This window comes from Crocuta crocuta, unplaced genomic scaffold, assembly GCF_008692635.1.
Source record: "Crocuta crocuta isolate KB4526 unplaced genomic scaffold, BGI_CrCroc_1.0 scaffold587, whole genome shotgun sequence".
Taxonomy (NCBI): domain Eukaryota; kingdom Metazoa; phylum Chordata; class Mammalia; order Carnivora; family Hyaenidae; genus Crocuta; species Crocuta crocuta.
Window position 1 is genome coordinate 2,026,222 of NW_027532403.1, and position 22,433 is coordinate 2,048,654.

The 22,433-nt window shown below is 35.8% G+C and overlaps 1 protein-coding gene across 1 annotated transcript in view; it reads right to left on the bottom strand.

The window, feature by feature from the left end:
* The window catches only part of COL25A1 (collagen type XXV alpha 1 chain), a 450,359-nt gene that overhangs the window by 207,138 nt on the left and 220,788 nt on the right, over positions 1-22,433 (bottom strand). The window contains exon 3 of the mRNA XM_077778460.1: positions 110-154. Within this exon, the coding sequence (XP_077634586.1) occupies positions 110-154 (45 nt within the window). The remainder of the gene's footprint in view (positions 1-109; positions 155-22,433) is intronic.

Below are 22,433 nucleotides of genomic sequence, written 5' to 3' on the forward strand. Positions count from 1 at the left end.
AGCTTGTGGGCAATCTCCAGTAAGACAATATAATCACTAATTAGGAGGAACAGATGCAGGAATCTAACCAAAACATTAATGACAAAGAGCAGCTGAAAGAGACACTTACCAGATTCTCCTCTTCGGCCTCTCTTACCTCGTTTCCCTGGAGGGCCTGAAATACAAAGAAGAATTTTTTGAAACTGGCTTAATATTTTCTTTTTACTCCAAAATGGCTAGTAAATAACTTTTGATGTATTTTATCACTAGTTTTAACTAATAACCTCCAAAAAGACCAGATATTTGTAAAGGCCAGCTTATCTTAGTGACAAAACTCTTAAGCTTCAGTTAATTATAAAACCTATGCCAGATGTCTAATCATCTAGCATTACTTAAGAACACTAAATATTCAGAATTTTTATTCATCCTGCCTAGATATCATCAACAAAGACTACTTTAATTGCAAATTGATACTGAGATTTCATGTTTCTTAGAAAAATTTCTTTTACAAAGATTTCATTATTAATAATTAAAAGTACTAAGTACAAGATTATAGTTTCTCTTCACTCAGATTCATCATTATTGATGATTTCTTTGAAAATACTTAGTTGGCAGTTAGCTAAATGTATGTATTTGTAATGGGAATAATTCTGACAATATTTCTGTTTTATTAAATATGAATTTTCATATATGAAAATTTCTCTTACTGAGAACCAGCTGAGTTAAAGTCATACTCTTTCATTGGAAAGTGTTTAGGTACTAACTATAGGTCTCATTTTTCCAAGGAGCTAGCTCATTACTGCCATTCAGTAAGTAGTTAGTCTTTATGATGATTCCACTTTGAAAGAGAAAGACCTTTTTTTCCAGTGAATTGCCTATAAAGACCACCAAGCTAGTATGTATCAGACTTAACACAAGATTCTCGACATTCACGGCTTTCAAGCCATTACTCTCAATTATATAATTTCTGCCCTCATTTCCTTGAATAGGAATAGCTCCCACTGAATTATGGTTCAGGCAAATAGGAGAGAATAATTAGCCCACAATGAGAATTAAGGTCTTATAATATTTGCTGGAAGAAAGAGGCCAAGGAAAATACAGACCCTTCCGGTTTTAAAGAATGAGCTGCTAAGCTGGACTGATGACTTCCAAACTCTAGACAGTTCAAGACACAAGCAGCACAGGCCTTAGCAGCCAGCCGGCTCCCAACGTGATCCTGAGCTACCAACTTCCACATGGAAACACTATCATGAGAATAAAAACATCAGTGGGCCAGTTAGCTTCCCCTCAAGCCCTTACACAGAGTAAGTCTGGCCATCTGTGTTTTGTAAGAGGTTAAAAACAATCAAGCAATAAAATTGATTGAAAATGTTAGGAGAAGCAGCAGAGTCCAAAATTGTTATTCAAAATTTCAGATCTCTTTCTGTATTTTGGACAAAAGAGAAATTTATTGAATCATACTCAAGATATTCTTGGCCAAACTGAGAGCAGAAGAAAAAAATTGCATAAATAGGTAAATAAACTCAGTGGGACCCTAACAGGTATGAAAAATACATATCTATTTACACACATTCGAACACACATGCACAGAAATATATTGATATATTTTGATATATACAATGTTTTCAAGATTAGGAATCAGCTTTTTTTTATTATAAAATTACTTAAACTAAGAAGTATTTAGCCATAATTATATGCTTCTGATGTCTATGGTCTGCATAGTAGGGGTTATAGGTTAATGTATAAGAAGTATATCTGCCCTGAAGAGGCAAAGAAGTTGAAAAGATTAAATAAAATGACACATATGAAATATTTGCTAGTGGCATGTTGTGAAGATGGCTCCATGGGTTTATGCTCTGATTTGTTCCTTTTACTCAAAACATATGGTCAATTATAAAAAGAGAAAAAGGTTTTAGAAGAATTTGTATTCAAAAAAAAAATGGGCATGTTCACAGGCTAAAAATGGACCAAAAATGCAAAGTGGAAAGCAGGGATAAAACCATGAGCCTGTTGGGATCTAGTTCTAGACATAGAACTGATGGCCACAAGTACAATTCCTGGAGAATAAATACTTAAAACTTTCTAACCAGAGTCAGACTCACTTAATAAAGCCAGCAGCTTGGAAATGCTGATGATAAGTTGAAAATACCCAGGTCTCTGGTTTAAAGGCTGAAGAATATGGACACAATCTTTCAATCAGAAAATGAATAAGCATCTGCAGATTTGATGCCTAACTCTATGATATCTACAACATAGATCTAGAACAGAAGTCAAGAAATGCCATTTTAATATTTTTAATGTTTCTTTATTTTTGAAAGACAGAGAGGGAGCAGGGGAGGCGCAGAGAGAGAGGGAGACACAGAATCTGAAGCAGGCTTCAGGCTCTGAGCTGACAGCACAGAGCCTGATGAGAGGCTCGAACTCATGAACTGCTAGATCATGAGCTTAGTTGAAGTCAGATGCTTAACCAACTGAGCCACCCAGGTGCCCCTAGAAATGCCACTTTAAAACCAATATGATCTAGAAAGCTGAGAATGTCTGGGAAAGACAAACAAAAAACACTTAGGTAAGAAAGGGTGAATACAGAGGAAAGAAAAGCAGACATACATAGTGAGAAAACTACACTGGAAGAAAGAAAGAGAGAAAGAAGGAGAGAGAGAGGGAGGGAGGAAGGCAGGCAAACAGAAAGAATACATAATGCATACACAAAACAAAATTCCAAAACGTATGAAGAAATCTAATGCTAAGAAAGGCAGTACTCAACAATAGGATCATGAATTCTTTCCAGGTAAAATTAATTTTTAAAAAATCAGACAAAAGTCAGTACATTAATTATACTTTAAAAGATAAATGAAAAAGAATATTCATCAAAGAGCAAGGGATTTTAAGGGTAAATAAGAAAAAAATCTATTTGAAAGAGAACCCCTTAGAAACCTGGAAAAAAATCATTGAAATTAAAAAAAAAAAAAACCATTTAAATGCTAGCCTGGATATGGTTAAAGACAGATTGATATAGAATATGAAGAATGCAGCCCCGAGACAGATCCAATATTGATCTATTCCTATCTATCTATCTATCTGGCTGGCTGGCTGGCTACCTATCTAGCTACACTGGTCCAAATGTTTGTAGGCTCCCCAAATTCATATATTGAAAATCTAACTGCCAAAAATGATGGTGTTAGGAGGTGGCACCTTTGGGAGACAACTAATATATGAGGCTAGGGCTCTCATAAATGGGATTCATGCCTTATAAAAGCCCACAAAGACTCTCAAACCCTTCCACTGTGAGGATAGAATGAGAAAACACCATCTATGAACCAGGAAGAGAGCCCTTACCAGAAGGTGACCATTCTGGCATTTTGATCTTAGACTTCCCAGCTTCCACAACTGTGAGCAAAACATTTCTGCCATTTACAAGGCACCCAGCCTGTGGTATTTTGGTATAGCAGCCCTAACAGACTAAGACACTATCTATCTATATGTCTATTTACCCACCTACCCACTTATCTGTGTCAAGAAGCAAAATTTCACTTACATAACCAAGAGGATCCAAAAGAAAAGATAGAGAAGCCCTTGTTTAAGTGATAATAGATGAAGATTTTCCAGAACTGAATATAGGAGTCCTAAGATTGAAGTTACACCCCAAGTGACAAGTAAAAATAAGTCACACTTAAATTTAATAAAGTTCAAGAATAAAGAGAAAATGTTAGGAACTACCAGAGGGAAAATTACAATGGAACGTATTTAGACTGACGTCTCACCCACAACAAAGGTGTCACAAGAGCTCAGTCTTGATTTTCATAATAAATCTCAGAAATCTCTAATTACTATTTGTTTATTGGAATTAGTTTATCATTTCCCCCCTGACAAATGTTCCTTTTACATAGTAGAATTTACCAATAAAAATAAATTGCATAAGTATTTTAAATAGTTTGAAATAAGCTATAAAGCAGTATTTAAAAGATATCAAGTTATGAAAAATGAACAAAAATGCAATCATATCTTTTGAAGAACTCAAGAGCAAAGAATATTTCTTAATATGTCTGCCTTAACTATTCAACCAGAGACTTAAAGAAATAAACCAAATGCTGTGGGAAAAGTATCTGTTATATTGAGAATTGAAAAGAATAGAATCTAAGGAAACTGAAAAGATACTTGGCAAACATAACTATTGAAAGTGAAAAGGGTCTACAAAGAATTTCATAATATGTGAGAGAGAAAATGAAGTTAAGCTGAGTTACGATAAGATGAAAATCTAAACTATGGGATTTACAAAGAATATACTAGATTAGAGTATGTAGAGTTCCTGTAAGAAACAGAAGACTCAAGTGAGCATTATAGTAAGCTTATTGAACTAATAAATTTTGTAAAAATCTCCCAAAGACATAGAGACAGATCTTACTTAAAAGAGAATAAATAAGATTTTTGAAAAAGTCTACTGTGCAGATCAGACAGTTTGACACTGCTTTGGATTTTAGGGATGAAAATAATTTTTAAAAAATGATTGGATGGCATGAATTTAACAATGGACAATTGGACACGAGGATGAAAAATCAGAAAAGACAAATGATAGATGTTGCCCAGACAAAACTGATGTTAACAACAGTTGAGAAAGATAGTGGCCATTTCCATTCTAAACTGAGTGATGAAGTGCTGGACAGGCATGAGCTGTATGAACAAATACAGAAGCTAAAACATGACTCTTATTCACTGAATTTGGCCAGGTACTTGAAGCAGAAATTCTCAGTGAACTCTGTCAGCAGAAAGTCATTACTCTGCAAAAGAAACTGGTTCAGGAATATGAATGGGAAGCTATCAGTAACAGAAGAAGTGAAAGCTTACCAGCAGATAATTCATGAAATGAGAAATGAGTTATGGAAAATAGATAGAGGCTATAAAACCAGATTGCTTTTTATAAAAACCAAATTCGTGCCAATCAGTACTGTTCATGTTTCAGAAAGAGTTTTCTCTTGAAAGACAAGGCAAACTGTCAGCGTGAAATAGACATTAGTAAAAATTAGCCATAATGGTAATGCTTTAAAGACCTGTGTCAACAAACCCAATTGGAGATAGATCCAGGTCATCAAATCACATCATAACAAGGTGTCTTAAGCCAAGCTAATTCTTTTGGCCCAAAACTAATACTCGCTGGAGCACTCTACTCCTTACTAATGGTATACTCACCTGTCAGAAGGCTCTTTTCTAAGGTAAGATATGCGCTTAGAAGTAAACACATGCTTATATATGAGCCTTCCCATGATCTTGGGGGTGGGTGGTTATTGCACATGTCTAGAATACCCTTATTTGGTTTATCAGATAAATTACCAAAACTTGTCAATTCCATTTCTATTATTTGACTCTATTCACTCTTCTCCACTCCTCTACTAGTATTTCATGGCTGAGCTTAAACATAACCTTTCTGGGCACTCAGAGAAGAGATTTTTTTTACATTAGGATTTTAGTTGTCCTTTAAAAACATTTTACCACTTATAAACATTTACAATTAAACAGACAGGAAGTGTTCGAAAAAAGTATCAGAATCCATAATAAGCTGTGTTTTTTGTTTTGTTTTGTTTTTACCTCTTGCATTCTATTTCAACACACATTTCTAGCTGTCTCTGTTTTGGGGGAAAAGAAATAACATGGATAGAAACAAAGGGAAGAAATCAAATCAAAATGGATTAAATACTTAAATATACAAACTGAAACAATAAATTTCCTAGATGAAAACATAATGAAAAAGCTCCTTGACACTGGTTTTGGCAGTGTTTTTTGGGTATGACAACAAACACACAAGCAAAAAAAGCAAAAAATAAACAAGTGGGATTATATGAAACTGAAGTTTTTGACAACAAAGGAAATGATAAACAAAATATTGGAAGAAAATATTTGCAAACCATATATCTGATAAAGGGTCAACACTCCTGATATATAAGGAACTCTTACAAATCCACAGTAAAACAATAAATCACCCAATTTAAAAATGAGCAAAAACCCAATCAACATTTCTCCAAAGATGACCTACAAATGGCCAAAAAGTATATGAAAAAATGCTCAACATCACTGATTATCAGAGAAATGCACATCAAAACCACAATGAGATATCACCTAACACCTGTTAGGATGGTTATTAAACAACAACAACAACAATAGGATAAGCATTGGTGCTGGTATGGAGGAAAAAAATAAAAAACCTGTACACTGTTGGTAGAATGTAAATTGGCACACCTACTGTAAAAAATATTATGGAGATTCCTCAGAAAATTAAAGCTGCAACTAACATATGATCCAGCAATCCCACTTCTGGATATTTATCCAAAGGAATTGAAAATCAGGATCTCAAAAAGAGATATCTATACTCCTGTGTTTATTGCAGTGCTATTCACAATAGCCAAGGACAACCTAAGTGTCCATCAACAGATAAATGGTTAAAGCAAATGTGGCATATACATGCAGTAGAAAGTTATTCAGTCTCAAAAAAGAAAGAAATCCTGCCATTTGCAATAATATGGATAGACCTGAAGGGGATTATGCTATGTGAAATAAGCCAGATACAGAAAGACAAATACCTATAAATATCTCATTTATATGTGGAATCTAAAATAATCAAACTCAAAAAAGCAGAGAGCAGAATGGTTATTGCCAGGGGCCGGGAGGAGAGGGAAGTGGGAACATGATGGCTACAAAGTTACTGTTATGGAAGATGAGTTCTGGAGATCTACTATAGTATGGTGCCATAGCTAACAACAGTCTATATGTATATGTACATGTAAGATATGTATATGTATATGTATATGTAAAGATTTCCTGAGAGGGTAGGTCTTATGTCAAGCATTCTTATCACTAAATAGTAGCAGTAGGGAGTGGGAGGAAACTTTGGGAGGTAATGGATATGTCTATGGCCTTGGTGATGGTTTCACAGATGTATACTTATCTCAAATTCATTGAGTTGATAGATTAAATATGTACTACTTTTTCCATGTCAATTATACTTCAGAAAAGTGGATTTTAAAAAAAGAAACAAAAGGAAGGCTCATGCCCTGAGTGATCATGCTTAGACATGTTGTCATAAAAGCTTGAGAACAGGGAGAAACGCACCATCTTGTTATAAGAATGACCTAATGGTCACTACTGACCTTGATCATTTGAGAATTAATTCTTGGCTGAATTTCCATGAAATAGGTAATGAACATATGTAATGGCACAAACTGGGAGCTCAACAAATGTTAACTCCATCTTCTGGCTTATTTACATTTTCTTGTTACAATTAGTCAATAGTAATAATGTATTTGAGTATTTGATAAGAAAAGCTGAATGTGTGTGTGAATAAGATTGTGAGCAATTAATATTATCTTCTGATTAAAATATTCAGAGACAAGTTAGTATAAAGAAAGAAAATGGAACACAAAGTTAACAGACACATTTCCACTGTTGTGTAAATTGATCTTAAAATTAACCTCTTTGATTTTAGTCTGTTAAAAGATCTGGTAAATAATACTAACTCAACCATATTTATATGCTTATTGTGAAGATGATGACTGTAGAGTGCTATATACCTATGATAAGTGAGTCTTTACTTCATTTCTCACTAACTCATTGAACCTTATAAACTATTTCCATGTTATATTACTGTCATAATCATCAAAAAAAGTAGAAGACTTCTAAACAATTTCACACATCCTAATAAAAAGCTGATTTTAGTTTTTAAATTTTATTTAAGTTTACTTATTTATTTTGGGGGGAAAGGGGGCAGAGAGAGAGGGAGAGAGAGAATCCCAAGCAGGCTTTACACTGTCAGCATGGAGCCTGACACAAGGCCCAAACTCATGAACTGTGAGATCATGACCTGTCCCGAAATCAAGAGTAGGATGCTTAACCGACTGAGCCACCCAAGCATCCTAAAGGTTGACATTTTTGTCAAAAGTTTCATCTCCAGATGCAAAGAGGTCACCAGAGAAAATGATGTAAAAATACCTCAAACAATAGTAAATATTACAAAAATTAAAGACTCTTATCCAGAATTCTGGAAGCAGAAAAACAGAAATATTAAGACAAAGGAAACAGCAGGAGGCTGAGCTTGTGGTCAGGGAGGGAAAGAGTGAGTAAGAAGCGGGGAGCAGATGGAGCAACCCATGTGCCGGTGCACATTGGAGTAGGGGGGCCTACAGGAGAAATGTGTGCAAGCCTAGGATGCCCCTCCCCTGTAAGTGATCCCAGGAATAGGTCTCCAACAGCTGCAAATGGCTCTCAGGAGAGGGGAACCTGTCTGGGCACAGAGGAGATGGCAGATCAGCCTTCCTGAACCACCCTCCCCCATCCTCCAGCTCCTTTGAGAAGACTAAACCACGTTTACCTTCAGATCTTCTAGATTAACCTTACAAGTAGGCACAGATTAATTTCAGAGCCTTCCCCAAAGTCCTCCCACCTGCTTGCATACTTAATGCCTGAAATTCTTTCAATGTAGACCAAAGCCTTTCATTCCACAATTAGAAGTAAAAGGCTTAAACGGCAAATGCTTGGTAGAAGTAGAATATTAGCTAAAATGTATTTTCCCCATACTCATAAAATGTCTATACTACAACATACCCCAAGAGATCATACAGCCCAAAGGTTTTCACACTGTACTTGATACCCAGCTATGAGAGCAGCTCCAATTGGCCATATTGAATTGCAACCATTTGCAGTAAAAGTTCATCGGCTAAAACAGGTTTATAAATCAATGATTCATATTTCTGCAAATGTAAGATTGAAGCCAAGAGAAGTGAAAACAACCTGCTGAGGGTCCCACACAGCAGACATCAGCTTCCCGATTCCAAGCGCAGCGCTCTGTGACTTAGCACACTGCTTCTCATTTTTGAACCCATGCTCTATCGATTGTAAAACGACACAACCAAGGCCACCTTTCTAAACTGCTTCATTTTATCAAGGGCCTGTTTCATATTTTTATACCATGGCTAATTGAGGCAGATATAGTACAATTACTTGTTACAGTCTCCCACTAGACTGTAAGCTCTTGAGGGAACAAATTCCCTTGTTCATCCCTGTGTCTCTAGCAACTGGCACAGCACTTATCACTCAATGAAACTTTAAAGGAATAGTGCCTATGGACTATTTGAAGCATGCCAATATTATTTCATGCTGTGTTAATTTTTAAAGTGAATAACTTTTTTTTACTTAAGAGATTTATTACCCAAGATATTTAAAATTTTTTTAATTATTTAATTTATTTTTGAGAGAGAGATAGTGACAGCGTGAGCAGGGCAGGGTCAGAGAGAGAGGGAGACACAGAATCTGAAACAGGCTCCAGGCTCTGAGCTGGCTGTCAGCACAGAACCCGACGCGGGGCTCAAACCCACTAACCGTTAGATTATGACCTGAGCCGAAGTCGGATGCTTAACCGACTGAACCACTCAGGTACCTCTACACAAGATATTTTAAATCAGCATGTGCTGCACTATATGTAACACAAGCTAGTTTGTTTTAAATATCTTTTATGTGTGTGTTTTTGTTTCAGATTTCCTCAAGTTTCTAATCTCCATGGAATGCCAGTTTGTAAAAGAAAGGTAATCATAATAAATAATAGGTAATAATTTATAATAGCCAAGCTCTCTAAGTCTCTACAGAATATTATTCAGATATACATTATGTTACAGGCAATAAGTTCAATTGAAAAGTTGTAAAAGTTGGTTTCCCTTTTTTTAACAACACAAGGGACATACTAACAAATGTTTTAGGGGATTCTATTCTTACAAGTTATTTGAAATAATAAAAAATATAAAAAGTAATAGTTTGTTAGTAAAAATAGTTCGTTGGTATTTTAGTTTATAAACAACAAAAATAAAGTTGCTTAATTTTTATTTTTGAGGCCTAACCACCTAATTTCAGTAAGCCTAGGAAAATCTATAAGGTACCAGACTCCTAAGATTAGAAATTAGAATTGTTTTGTCAAATTCCTAGAGGAGATTTTAAAAATCAAATAAAAAGATCAGATCTTTAAAGTAACTTTATGAATATTCCTTTCAAAAATCTGCTTATTTTCTCGCTTTCACACCAGCAATTTTTTTCCTGGTAATGATTTCAAGTAAAACTTATGAAACATAAAATATGTGCAGAAATTGTGTTCATTTAATGAAGATGAAACAATGTGACTCATAGAAGATATATAAAAAAAAAAGAAAAAACTCCCTTTAGTGGCTAATAAATGTGAAAACAGTAGGAGTGTACACATTAGGCCACCTAAAGCCAACTGGGTGGATAGGTACGGGTACACCGGTTTAAATGTAACATGCAATACTTCCTTGGGGTAGTAGCTAATTGGTTTTAAAGCAACTGGTTTAGAAGAAAATGGGCTATTTATTCCAAAATACACTTCCCATTAGAATTTTTAAGCAGCAAGACATGCCCTTCTGGCAAAGTATGTTTTTATTTTCTCATTAAATACACTGAGAACAAGTGTTTTGTTTTATCTATTTTTTTTTTCATTTTTAAAATGGAAACTTTAACAGTTGTGATGTAAATATTTTACATAAATATAAGCAAACTACATCAGAATTGTGCTGAATATTGGGGCGCCTGGGTGACTAAGTCAGTTAAGTGACCGACTCTTGGTTTTGGCTCAGGTCATGATCTCACAGTTCATGAGTTTGAGCCCTACGTTGGGTTCCACAGCTGGCAGCATAAGGCCTGCTTGGGAGTCTCTCTCTTCCCTTCTCTCTCTGCCCCTCTCTCGCTCACGCTGTCTTTGTCTCTAACAAAATAAATTAATAAACTTAAAAAAAGGAAAGAAGTATGGTGAATGTAATTCTCAACATTACCATTATCATTAGTATTTTTTTAATTGGTTGAATTTCTGTGTCTTGTGGAGATAGGTCAACAGGCCACATTTCCATTCTAAACCTTCTTGCCAGTTATTTCAATGTAAGTTCAGTTCTAGCTTGTGCTTAGTTTAAGTGAAGTATTTCATATAAATTCAAGCACTGGGTAATGCTTTTTATACTTACCCAATAATTAATTGATATTTGTAAATTTATAACTAGAGAAAAATGACCATGTTTATGAGACAAGTGGGGACTCTCACAAGAACATACTGGAAAACAACTCCACTTACACAATTAAGGAAGAGGATTTCCAAACCAAGTGCAATGGAATCTTTTCTGGGCTTTATGTGGAGGCTTTGTTTCCAGAAATGGAATTCCAGCAAATGAGGAGTTGTCTTTATTGCTGTTTTCAATATTTAGATAATAAATATAGCACAATATTCAATAGAAGCTGTTCAAGACTAAAATAGTCCCTGGTTACAGTCCATTGACTTTAATGAGGTCTGATGTGGCACAGTTGTTATTTCTATCATTCGTCTCCCACACATAAAGTGTTTCATTATTATGGTACTACAAGTTTTACCCCATGATCCTATAGGGGATTTGCCATGACAACCTTTTCTATTTCTACTTGCAGGGAAGGGGGCTGCAGGATGTCAGAGAGTAGGGGTTGGGAATAAGAAAGATGTGTTTCTTTGTGAGATTATATGCTATATGGTGAGTGGCTATTACATATAATATGTAATATATTAACATGAAACAATAGTTGAGTTCCCAAGCCTGCAGAAAAATTTAAATGAGCTCTCTAGATTCTACTTTCTAATGAAACGCAGAACAGTGAACAGATCTTTAAAGATAAAGAGAATTTTTTAAGTAACAGGAAAAAAAAACAAGATCAATGGTTGAGTGTAGTTTGCATATTCAATAAATTAAATAATGTTAACTCAATTTATCAGCAATTGAAACAATAGAAAATGGGGAAAAAGTGGACTAATGGAAACTGGGATTTGTTTTCATTAATGGCTTTGCAAGGCCGCAAGCTTTTACCAAAAAGCTGATAGATGAATTAAACACAGCAGCACCACATACACCATTACACACATGTAAATGGCCCACATTTCTTTAAGCCAGTGCTAAATGAATTATTTAGCATTCCTATTGCTAAAATTAGTCACCAATGGGTAAAATAATCATAAGAGAACTGGTGTAACACTGAAAATTCGTGATGAAAAATAGTAAATAAAAAGTCAGGATGAAACCATCAGAGTAGGATTAGGAGTACTTCAGAGGGAAGGGGCAGCATGGAAGTCGAGATCCCCTGAAACAAGCATGAAGGTAGAGGGCACTGAGGCAATCAGAGCAGATATGAGACAGTAAGAGTCTACTGGTAGAAATCAGCCAAGCTGATGGCCCCATAGTGTCATGGCGGGAAGGGGGAGGACACAAAGACTTGCACATAATGAAAGGGGTAATGATGATGGTTAATATTTACAAGTGCTCATTATCTGTCTGACACCAGACTAAGCACCATCCATGCACGATTTCATTTACCTACACTGATCGAGTGATCTCAATATAATTTCAGAAAATGATATAAAGAGGTTAACTGTCACAAATCTAGTAAGTGGTTAGAGCTTTATGCCCAGACAGTCTGACTCCTAAATTGTAAATTCCAAAACTAAAGACTTGCTTGTTTACTAAGCACACTATGGATCACTCCATTTTCTGATATAAACACACAGAGCTGCATTAAGGAAAATAGAAGCTTTAAATGAAGTTGGAAAAAATTGGTTCATAAGTACTCCTAAGGTTCTCTGTTTAAAATTCTAGTTTATAAGGGGGCTCCTGGGTGGCTCAGTCAGTTAAGCATCCGACTTCAGCTCCGGTCATGACCTCATGGTTCATCCCGCACTGGGCTCTGTGCTGACAGCTCAGAGTCTGGAGCCTTCTGATTCTGCCCCCCCTCTGCTCACACTCTGTCTCCCTTTCTCACAAATATAAACATTAAAAAAAAATTCTAGTTTACATGTTTATTTTTAGCTTCTCATTCTAAGTGTAAAATAATCATGAAATACTACTTGCTAAAAATTAATAAATTTTTATTTTACAAAGCTAAAAAGGAATCGTGCTCTCTTCATACACTGAAAACACTCATGGTTAACCCAGGCGGATGTGATTAGCACATATTTATGTATATGCTCAGATAATATATTCTTACACTAGGCATGCCAGTATTTTCTTTTTTTTATTGATGGTAAGAACACTTAATGTGAAATCTACCCTCTTTATAGAATTTTAAGTATATAATACAGTATTGTTAACTATACCATGCATACCAATTTTAGCAAGTCTGTTATATATAAGTATTTAGAATGAGACAAATAAAAAAATATTGGTCTTTAAAAATAAGGGATGGTGTCTTTTTCAATACTGTGTTCTCTGTACCTGGAACATAATTAAGTTTTACTTAAATGGATGACTTTCTTTTAAAGCTAAAATAACAATAACAGTTTTGGAGTATTTCTTCTGGTTAAGAAAAGCAAACAAAAACCCAACAGAGTATAATTTGTGAAACCAGCCACAGGGATATATGATTGACCCTTACAGTAGAACACATTAGCTGTGACTTTAGACAGACTAACTGTCCAAACTTTGTAAAACCTAGTTTTTCTTCTACAAAATGTAGATAATATCTACCTCAGAAAGTTTAGGTCTTTACTTTTCAGCTCTGAATTCTTTATCGGTCTCTCTCAAATCCATCTGCATCCACATACAATTTTAATATATTTTCATCAGATGATTCCCCTGATCAATCAACTTCCACATAAATATGGGGGGAAGAACTATTAGCCCAATAGAAAAGGTTTTTCCACTAGGAAAACCAATCCCACTATTTCTCAACCCCAATTCTCCATGCCTAATCCTTGGTCTTTCATAATTCTTGTCCTCTCCTTACTTAAGTTTAATTTCAAGAAGACAATATATTAATCACAATCCTTTCTCTCTTGCCATGTATTTGGTCCATTTTTCTCTCCATTCTTTTTTCCAACATACCCAAGAATCAGTTCTATTATAATATAAATTCTACCTTCCTGCAATAGCACTACCAGCTTAATAAACATTTTAACATGGCTGTTAAATAAAGGTACACAATTTTTTTTTACCATTATTCTCAGCTTCCTAAATAGGAATAGGAACGGCATGTCAGACTTAAAACTATAGTTTAAGGAAGAGCTGCTATTTGCCTGTGTAAGGAACTAATTTGCTCAATGCTATGATGTATTTGAAATGTCATGCATATGAAAAGTGCTCTACAAAATGTCAAATTATCTTGTTAAACTAACTGAGAACAAAATGTTGTACAGGTTAGGATAATGGTTGGCCTCCCATAGAAATGCTAATATAGGTGATCTTCACCAGAAAATCCTGTCCCATTTGGCCATTAAAAAGAGACTTGAAATCCCCTAACCACCCCACAGAGTTTCAGTGCCTCCTTCAAAACAAACACAGTTGTTTCCTTATAGCTAAATCTCAGATTCATCCTGACAGGCAAATTCCCTAGAATTCAAAAACATTATGAGTAGACTTCTATGAATAAAATGTTTCCCCATATGATTTCACAATAATTCTGGCACTTTAATGCTCTATATCCATCACACGGCAAGTAAACATTTTCCAATGAAACTGCAGAAGGGCCATTCCAAGACACATAATTTTAACTTTGCAAACCAGGGTTTTTTTCTAGTTGTACAGGAACTCATACAAAGTTTTAAAAAAAGACAGAAAGACTTTTACTTTGGTAGACACACACTCGTATGGCTTTACACAATAAGGAAAACATTCACTAACATCATATTGGCTTCCTATCTGACATCTTTTGTTCTAACCAAGATGGGAACCTCAAAGCATGCCAACGTTTAGATGTGTGTCAGAGGCCAAGAAGTAAAATGTCTAAGGTCTAACTACAAATGCCAATCACCTTTAAAGAATTTATAAAAGACCTCTGATAAAGTAGACCAGGAGCTCTGGAACTAACTATCAGGGGTGAAAGTTCAAGACTTACAACTTTAGGTTATGAGGGAGAAGGTAATTTCAAAGTAGGATTTGAGGACTTTTATTTTGCAATCTGCTCTCCTAACAGCTTTACTTAAAATAGAACAGTTCTTAAATAAGGAGTTTTATTATGATACCAGGTAACATTAGAGGAAAAACTGTCCAGGAAAATATCAACTGTAGTAAATATGGTTGGAACCATCATGTTCAAAAATGGAATTGGAACTATGAAATCCATTTTATGCTCCTTAGTAAAAGGACTCATATTTTTCAGGTGCCAACAAGTGGGCCTGTTATGTGTCTTTCAAAACACGAGATTGTGTCTTGAATAAGATAAGTGTACAATATCGATAAAATAAATTTCTTACACAAAATAGTTCGTGTAAAATGCTCAATAGAATACATTTTCATTTTTAGTGGTTCTCTATATCTAATATGTAAGTGTGAACAAAAATGAAAAAATTAGGATCTTAATCCATTTTGACACCACCTATACCCCATCCACATGCATATTTATGAATATATATGACTTAATCAGGGCATGCATCATTAGTCTGTCTTCTTATTCAGCCTCCTCATTTCATAATCATAATTAAGAAGTTCTTAAGTTCTACTGGATTTGAAGTCAGGTGTTAATACTCAGCATAAAAAAGGATTCCTATAAATAAAATAAATCCCTTAGATATCTGATTGAATTTGATTGTTCTCTGAATATGCTATGGTGAGATAAAGGTGGGCACATCTAAAAGGTTTGTTGACTTTTAAACCATTTTAAGTCAAAGAACAGACAAGATTCCTTATGCTAGCAACAGTGCATATGTATAGTTTCTTCCTGAAAAGATCTCATGAATTCCTTAGAGATAATAAGGCCTAAAACATAGACAATTAAGGAACAATGTTCACCAGTATATATACAGTGTTATACTGAATATGGCTTTAATTATACCATAGGAGCTCAAAGAAGAGAACTGAGAGAAGTTCTCAGAGAGGTGGAACTTAGCTTGACTTGAAAGAGTAGATAAAAAAGAGGATAAGGTAGGATACAGAATAAACACAAATAAACACAGCTCGCTGCATGCACTATAGCTGGCCATGAGATCACTTTCACTGGAGTATGAATTTTTGCTTACAATAAGGTTAGATAAGTGAGGTGGGTCCGGGTTATAGAAGGCTTCAAGTGGCAAGAGAAGTTAGGAAATAATGACATGAAGTATTTTGGGAGAACTAACCTTTCATGAGCTAGCAAAGTCAACTGTGAGTCTCTTCAGAGCTACGGCATAAACTAATAAAGAATACAGTAGCAGTGGGACAAAAATTAGATACTAAAAGTAATTTTGATAAAAAGAATCAATCTTGGAGGCTTAATGATGAATAAGAGAGGCTGAACATCAAAGATGGCTCCAGGGATTTGAGCCTTACAGAATAAAAAATAAGAAGTACTATTTATTTTTGCTGTGTAGATTAAAGAAAATGTCCATCTGTTATTAACATAATAGTCATATATCAACCTTGGAAATAACATCATTGGCATGTTAATATGAATTAGATTTTCTGCAGGGTCTGCATTTCTTCTTTCAAGGTGTGACACTCAGACCTTTACAAGTGAAGTTGCAAGTCCCCAAACTTGGAAAACACTGCTCTTATATTTGGACATCAGTAACATTCAAGGTAAGTTTTACAGACATAATTACAAAACTCCACCCAAGTAGAAGGGATAATAACTTCATGATGATATTACAGAATCTAACAACAAATCACAAAACTGAGGCCAAACCTGTAAGGATTATTTGCATCTTTCTATTGGTTCCTTTTAAAACCTATGAAATTCTTGCCAATATTTCCATTCACATACAGTGAGTTAATTCAGGATTTTCATCAGTAGAATATTGATTTGAATCTTTCTTAAAATAAGGAGACATCAGGATTAGGAGAAGGAGACCCAGAGACCTTCTATCCCTTGTTGTCACTAAGTTCTGCAGAATCTTAGACTTCTTATCTGTAACATAATGACATTGTACAAGAGCTCCTTCCAACAATGTGCTTCTATGAGAGACAAAAGAAAATGGTTCATTTCCTAAGTAATGGCCACACGTGCTCTCCAGTACCTACAAAAGTGGTAACGCCAGCCCATCAAAGTAGATACAAGAATACCAGTGAAGTCAATGACAGGTATAGGCAGGTATATCATTAAGTGAATATAATGATAGCAACCACTGCCCTATTTTTCTCTATCAGGTATGGAGGTCCTGTATGAAGGAATAGAAGGTAGAGGCAGAGCAATAGTATATCACGTATAATGGTAGGGAGGTCAGCCTGAACCCATAATTGTTCAGCTATTCAGAACTGTGGCAAGAACGAGGCAGTGGAAATGAATGAGAGCAATGTGGTCTGCTTCTTTCAGGCTCATCTAACCCCTTGGACTGATGGCTGCAGCTGAGAAATTCCACAGGGATTGAGGAGGGGAAGTGCCCAGGGCATGATGCAGGCACACAAATCCCTCTGGAGTCCTAACCATCCTGCCTGAGTACACACAATCATGAAGCACAGTTGTTTGATCTTGCTACTCTGCCTCCCGCATGAAGAAATGTTCAGAAGTAAGAACACTTCCATTCAGTTACATCACAAGTTGTAATAAATCAATAGCCAGTCTTTGTTCACTTGTGACAACTATAATCTAACCAGGTAAGTTCTAAATTACAGAAGAATGTAGAAAAATGTCTTCTACAGCTACCTGACAGAAACATTTTGTTGTATTTGTTGTGTTTTAAAATATTGATAGAGTAACTAAAACAGAAGCCAAATGACTGGTCAATACCTTTTCTGCGCTTTATAGATACATATGTGTGCGTTTAAAGAATAAATTTCATTCCAATCTTATTCCTTACTTCTATTCTATTGGATGAAAGGACCAAAAACATCTAATATTAACTATGAAGAAATCATACAAAGATAACTGCTGAATAACCTTTATTTTTATTTAAAAACTATCTTCAGTTTAGCCATTAAGCCCAGATTTTTGAGCCAAGATTGACACGGCTTTCTTCGTGCCACTAGATTAAAGTATTCACTGTATGGCAAGGTCTTTCATTTCATTGCACCAACCAATGATGAAATGCAATATGGTCAGATTAAAGGTGGTACGTAACTACTCTTTTGTAATAGTAATATCTTTGGTGAACCCACACATGCTATCAGTCATTTAAATCCAGAACCTCAAGCCGAGCAGAGTCCCATCAAAGTCTTTACATGTCCCACCTGCCCTAGGGTGATACATACATCATTTGAAGCAAAGCTTAGTGACAGCTGCAGAAATGTACTCAATGAATTTAAAATAGACAGCAATCTAGATTAACAGTGATGGAAATATCTGGACATTCATTTTTAAGTGAATTGTAATACTCCATATCCAGAGCTGATTCGTAGCTGACATACATCAGCACTACCACACTCGTTGTTAGTTAGCCAGTTATGAAGGTCCTAATTGCCTCTCCTTGTAACACCCTACCACCCCAACCCCTTTCTTAAAGTCCTCTAGAACTCCACACAACATGAGCACTAAAGGAGGAAAGACCTGGTCCCACAGGAGATATATCAAGCTCCATTCCAGTATGGAGGCCAGTATTTATTCTGATTTGTTGGTGCACGTGCCATAATATTTGGTCAGTATTTTGAATGCCACCCTACCCACCTCCATCATCATTATAGCGTTGATCATGTTGTATCGCAATTATCCCTGGACAAGTCAGCCTCCATCTACTATTCTCAAGTACTTGAGGACGGGGAATCAGTCTAATTCATCTTTGAGCCTTAGTGCCTCAGAGAAAGATGCCATTAATAGAGGTTTGGTAAACCTATGAATGAATGAGCCATAAAAACCAAATTTCATCATGTCACTTTGGTGGTATAACATTTACAGGTAAAATTATTCTCACTCTTAAACAGTATTTGTGGTTTCTTATAAGGATTTTTCTATAGACACCTGTGGCCTTTAAGTTTTCTTTGGCTTTCACATAGCGAGATAGCAAAAGACAAGTAAAAATCCCAAGAGAGAACTTTTTTGAGTTAGTTGTGCTTTTTATCTTACTCCTGCAACTTTCCAGGAAATATAAAAAGGTTTATAAGAGACCATCCTATGAGTATAAAACTATAAAACATTCTTTAAAAATCTCTTTCATCTGACACACTATAGAAATCATCTTCAGAACCTGTGTTCTTCAAATGTCCATACTTTTTGAATGTGTACAATTCCTGAGAGACTTCACTGTCCCCTACTGGCCCTTCCCTGCTTTAATGGACAGCCTCATCATCCAAACACAGTGTAAGTCTGACTTTTAGGGAGGAAAGTCCTGAAAATGTTTTATCATCACAGCAAAATTGAAGTCACAGCATTTTTTTAATGCTTTGGTGCCAGATGGGAACCCAAATTTTGTTTCATCACGTTGGAAACCATTTTAGGATATCAGGAAGCACAGTGGAAAAATCTCTTTACTGAAGAATATATCCTCCATCTCCTGTTGAACAATTTTTGTTTTCTTTTCCAGTGAGTAGTTTATGTGCTATGTTTAGGCCACACATGAAAGTAATATCTCCCTCACGAGACTGACTTTGGCTTATGCTGATTTTTTGAAGCCAAGATTATGGTAATAATTTAAAGAGGGAAAGAAGCAAATGGAATTGGAGGAAAACATGGAAGAAAAAGGATTAGTGAGGCAAAAATTTTCCCCGACCTAATATAACACAATGTCTTAGGAAATTGAAAGGAGAGTCAGATCTCAAATAAAACGAAAGATACTGGGATAGTGTCTTCATTAGACAAACAAGACTGTGTATTCTGTAGACCAATGCACCAAAGGAATGTCAAAGATTCCAACAATAATCCAAAACCAAAAACTTGCTTTCTAAGTTTAGGTCCTATTCTACGAAATGCCCAGAAGTCTCCCAGGGCACGTGCCGTTGCTTTCGGTGGCTCCTCCAAGACCAGCTGTGCGTGTCTTCAGTAGCTTGGAAGCTGGCCAACGCAGTAAGCCCCATGCTGGACTTGGGAAACTAATCCCGTCTATTATTGCTTTTTCACAGGTGGGACACCTGCCCTTTTCTTTTATCAAGGTCTTTCTAATGACATATTAAAGGCTCCCCAAACTCAACACAACATTTGGATCATTATATTTGGATGAAAAGATAAATGCAATGAAAAAACACTAGTAACGGGTAAGTAGAATATTTAGTCTAAGGGCCTGGTGCACATGCAACAGATTTATCATTTTTGACAGCCACACTGAAAGGGAGGGAGGGGGGAGGCAAGTAAGAAGGGAGGATAGGAGGGAGGGCAGAGAAAAGAAGGAAGGATGGAAGGATGGATCAGAGCACTGTGCAAACCAAAACAACCACACTTTCTAGGCTCTGGGTAAACAAAATAATATGTATCTATGGCTTCATTTTCTGTTCTGGGGGAAAAACAAGAGAACTGGAATGGTCTAGGGTGTGTGGAAGCTCCTGGCTCTTAATGATTAATCTATTTATTCCTTATAAGGTAGGCATAATGCTACTTACATTAGATAGTTGTATTTTAAAAGATGCAATTTTAAAATAAGATAAAGACAATAATATAACAGTAAATTTAGAAAATTAAGAAAATTTTAAAAAACTTTTGGTTTCCTAACAACTATTATTTATCTTTGGTGTATTCTCATGACCATATATTTGATATGCTTATTTTACATACATAAGATTTTTTAAATCTTTTTTTTACTTAATCTTACATGAAAAATCATTTTCCATATTGTGTCAATCATCATAATCATTATCTTTAATCATATTTGGTTAAGTAAATTACATAATCTTTGATACTGCTGAACAGTTTGGTTGCCCACATATTTTAATTACTGTTAACAATATCATGATGAACATCTTTGGGCATATGTTTTGCTATGATCTGAATGTTTGTATCCTCCTAAATTCATATGTTGAAGTTCTAACCCACAAGGTGACAGTATTAGGAGATGGGGCCTTTGGGAAGTGATTAGGCCATGAGGGAGGAGTCTTCATGAAAGAGATTAGTGCCTTCATATTTTTAAAAGTTTATTTATTTATTTTGAGAGAGACCAGGACAGCATGAGTGGAGAAGGAGTAGAGAGAGGGAGAGAGAAAGAATCCCAAGCAGGCTCCACACTGTCAGCACAGAGCCCCATGTGGACTTGAACCCTCAAAACCGTGATATCATGACCTAAGCCAAAACTAAGAGTCAGACACTTAACCGACTGAGCCACATAGGTGCCCTGAGATCGGTGCCTTTCCAGTGGAAGGTCCAGAGGGATCCCTTGTCCCTTCCACTACATGAGGACACAGTGAGAAGTTGGCAGTCTACAATCCAGAAGACGACCTTTACCCAAACTTGACCATGCTGGTCCCATGACCTTGGACTTGTAGTCTCCTGAACTGAAAAATAAATTTCTATTCTTTATAAGCTTCCCGGTCTATAGTATTTTGTTAAAGCAGCCCAAACAAACTAAAATAGGTGTTTTGTTTTATTTTGTTTTCTTAGTAGGGGCTCAGAAATATGACTAATAGGACCCTCAGAAATATGACTCACAAGATAAGGGAGTCAAGGACCCTTTTAGTGGAAGTTGACCAGAAACATGTGATCGTTCCAAACATCTATGGCAGCACTAGATAATCTCATTAATTTTGAAATTTCTTAGTTAATAAAAGATTTTACCTCAATAACTCACATTTATTTCTTTACAAATCAGGGTGAACATTTTGCATTTACTAGTTATATCTTTTCTTTTATAAATTCATTTATGTCTTTTATATGGGTGAGTTTTGAAAGAGAGTGAAACAATGAGAGTTCTTTGTTATTTTCAAAATTGGTATTTGGGATTATTAGTATCACTGAAGTTTTATTTCCAGTGTGAAGCATAATCCACTCATTTTACAGGGATCCCATATTTTGGAACTTTGCTCTTCCTGCATTATAAGGATCAAAATGAGTCTCTCAAATCTAGTTGTTGATAGTGATTTCACTGTTTCTGTCCTTCCTGAAGTCTATAGTACAGACCCACCCACATTCTCAGCTTGCAAAACCCTCTGCAAGTTTTCTGTGTTCTTTTTAAAACCTTTTGATTACTCTGAAATGACAAGCACCATGACCACTACAGACCCCCAACCTCACCATGATGTCTTATTTCCCAATAATAAATGTTGCAATCAGCGTGATAGTTGCCAAGCTATTCCTTGCCCAGATGTGCTAAATCAGTTACATAACTCTATAGGGGGCCCACATAAAACTTTATACTGCTCAGCACCATCCCATTCCAACCCCCAACATCATCTGCCTTGACTCTGCAACACCATGTAGGATTTAACGGCTTATTCCATCCCTCCGCGGTCTTTTGGGCTGGTACCTGCAATCCAGTTTTATCAGCTTGAAGCTTTTCTCTGTGGACAGATTTACCATTATTCACCATGTTTCCAGATGGGATCATTACACTATTATACACACAATCTGGGCTATCTCAGAGAACCTCTGATAATCTCTCTCTCTCTCCGTGTGTGTGTGTGTGTGTGTGTGTGTGTGTGTGTGTG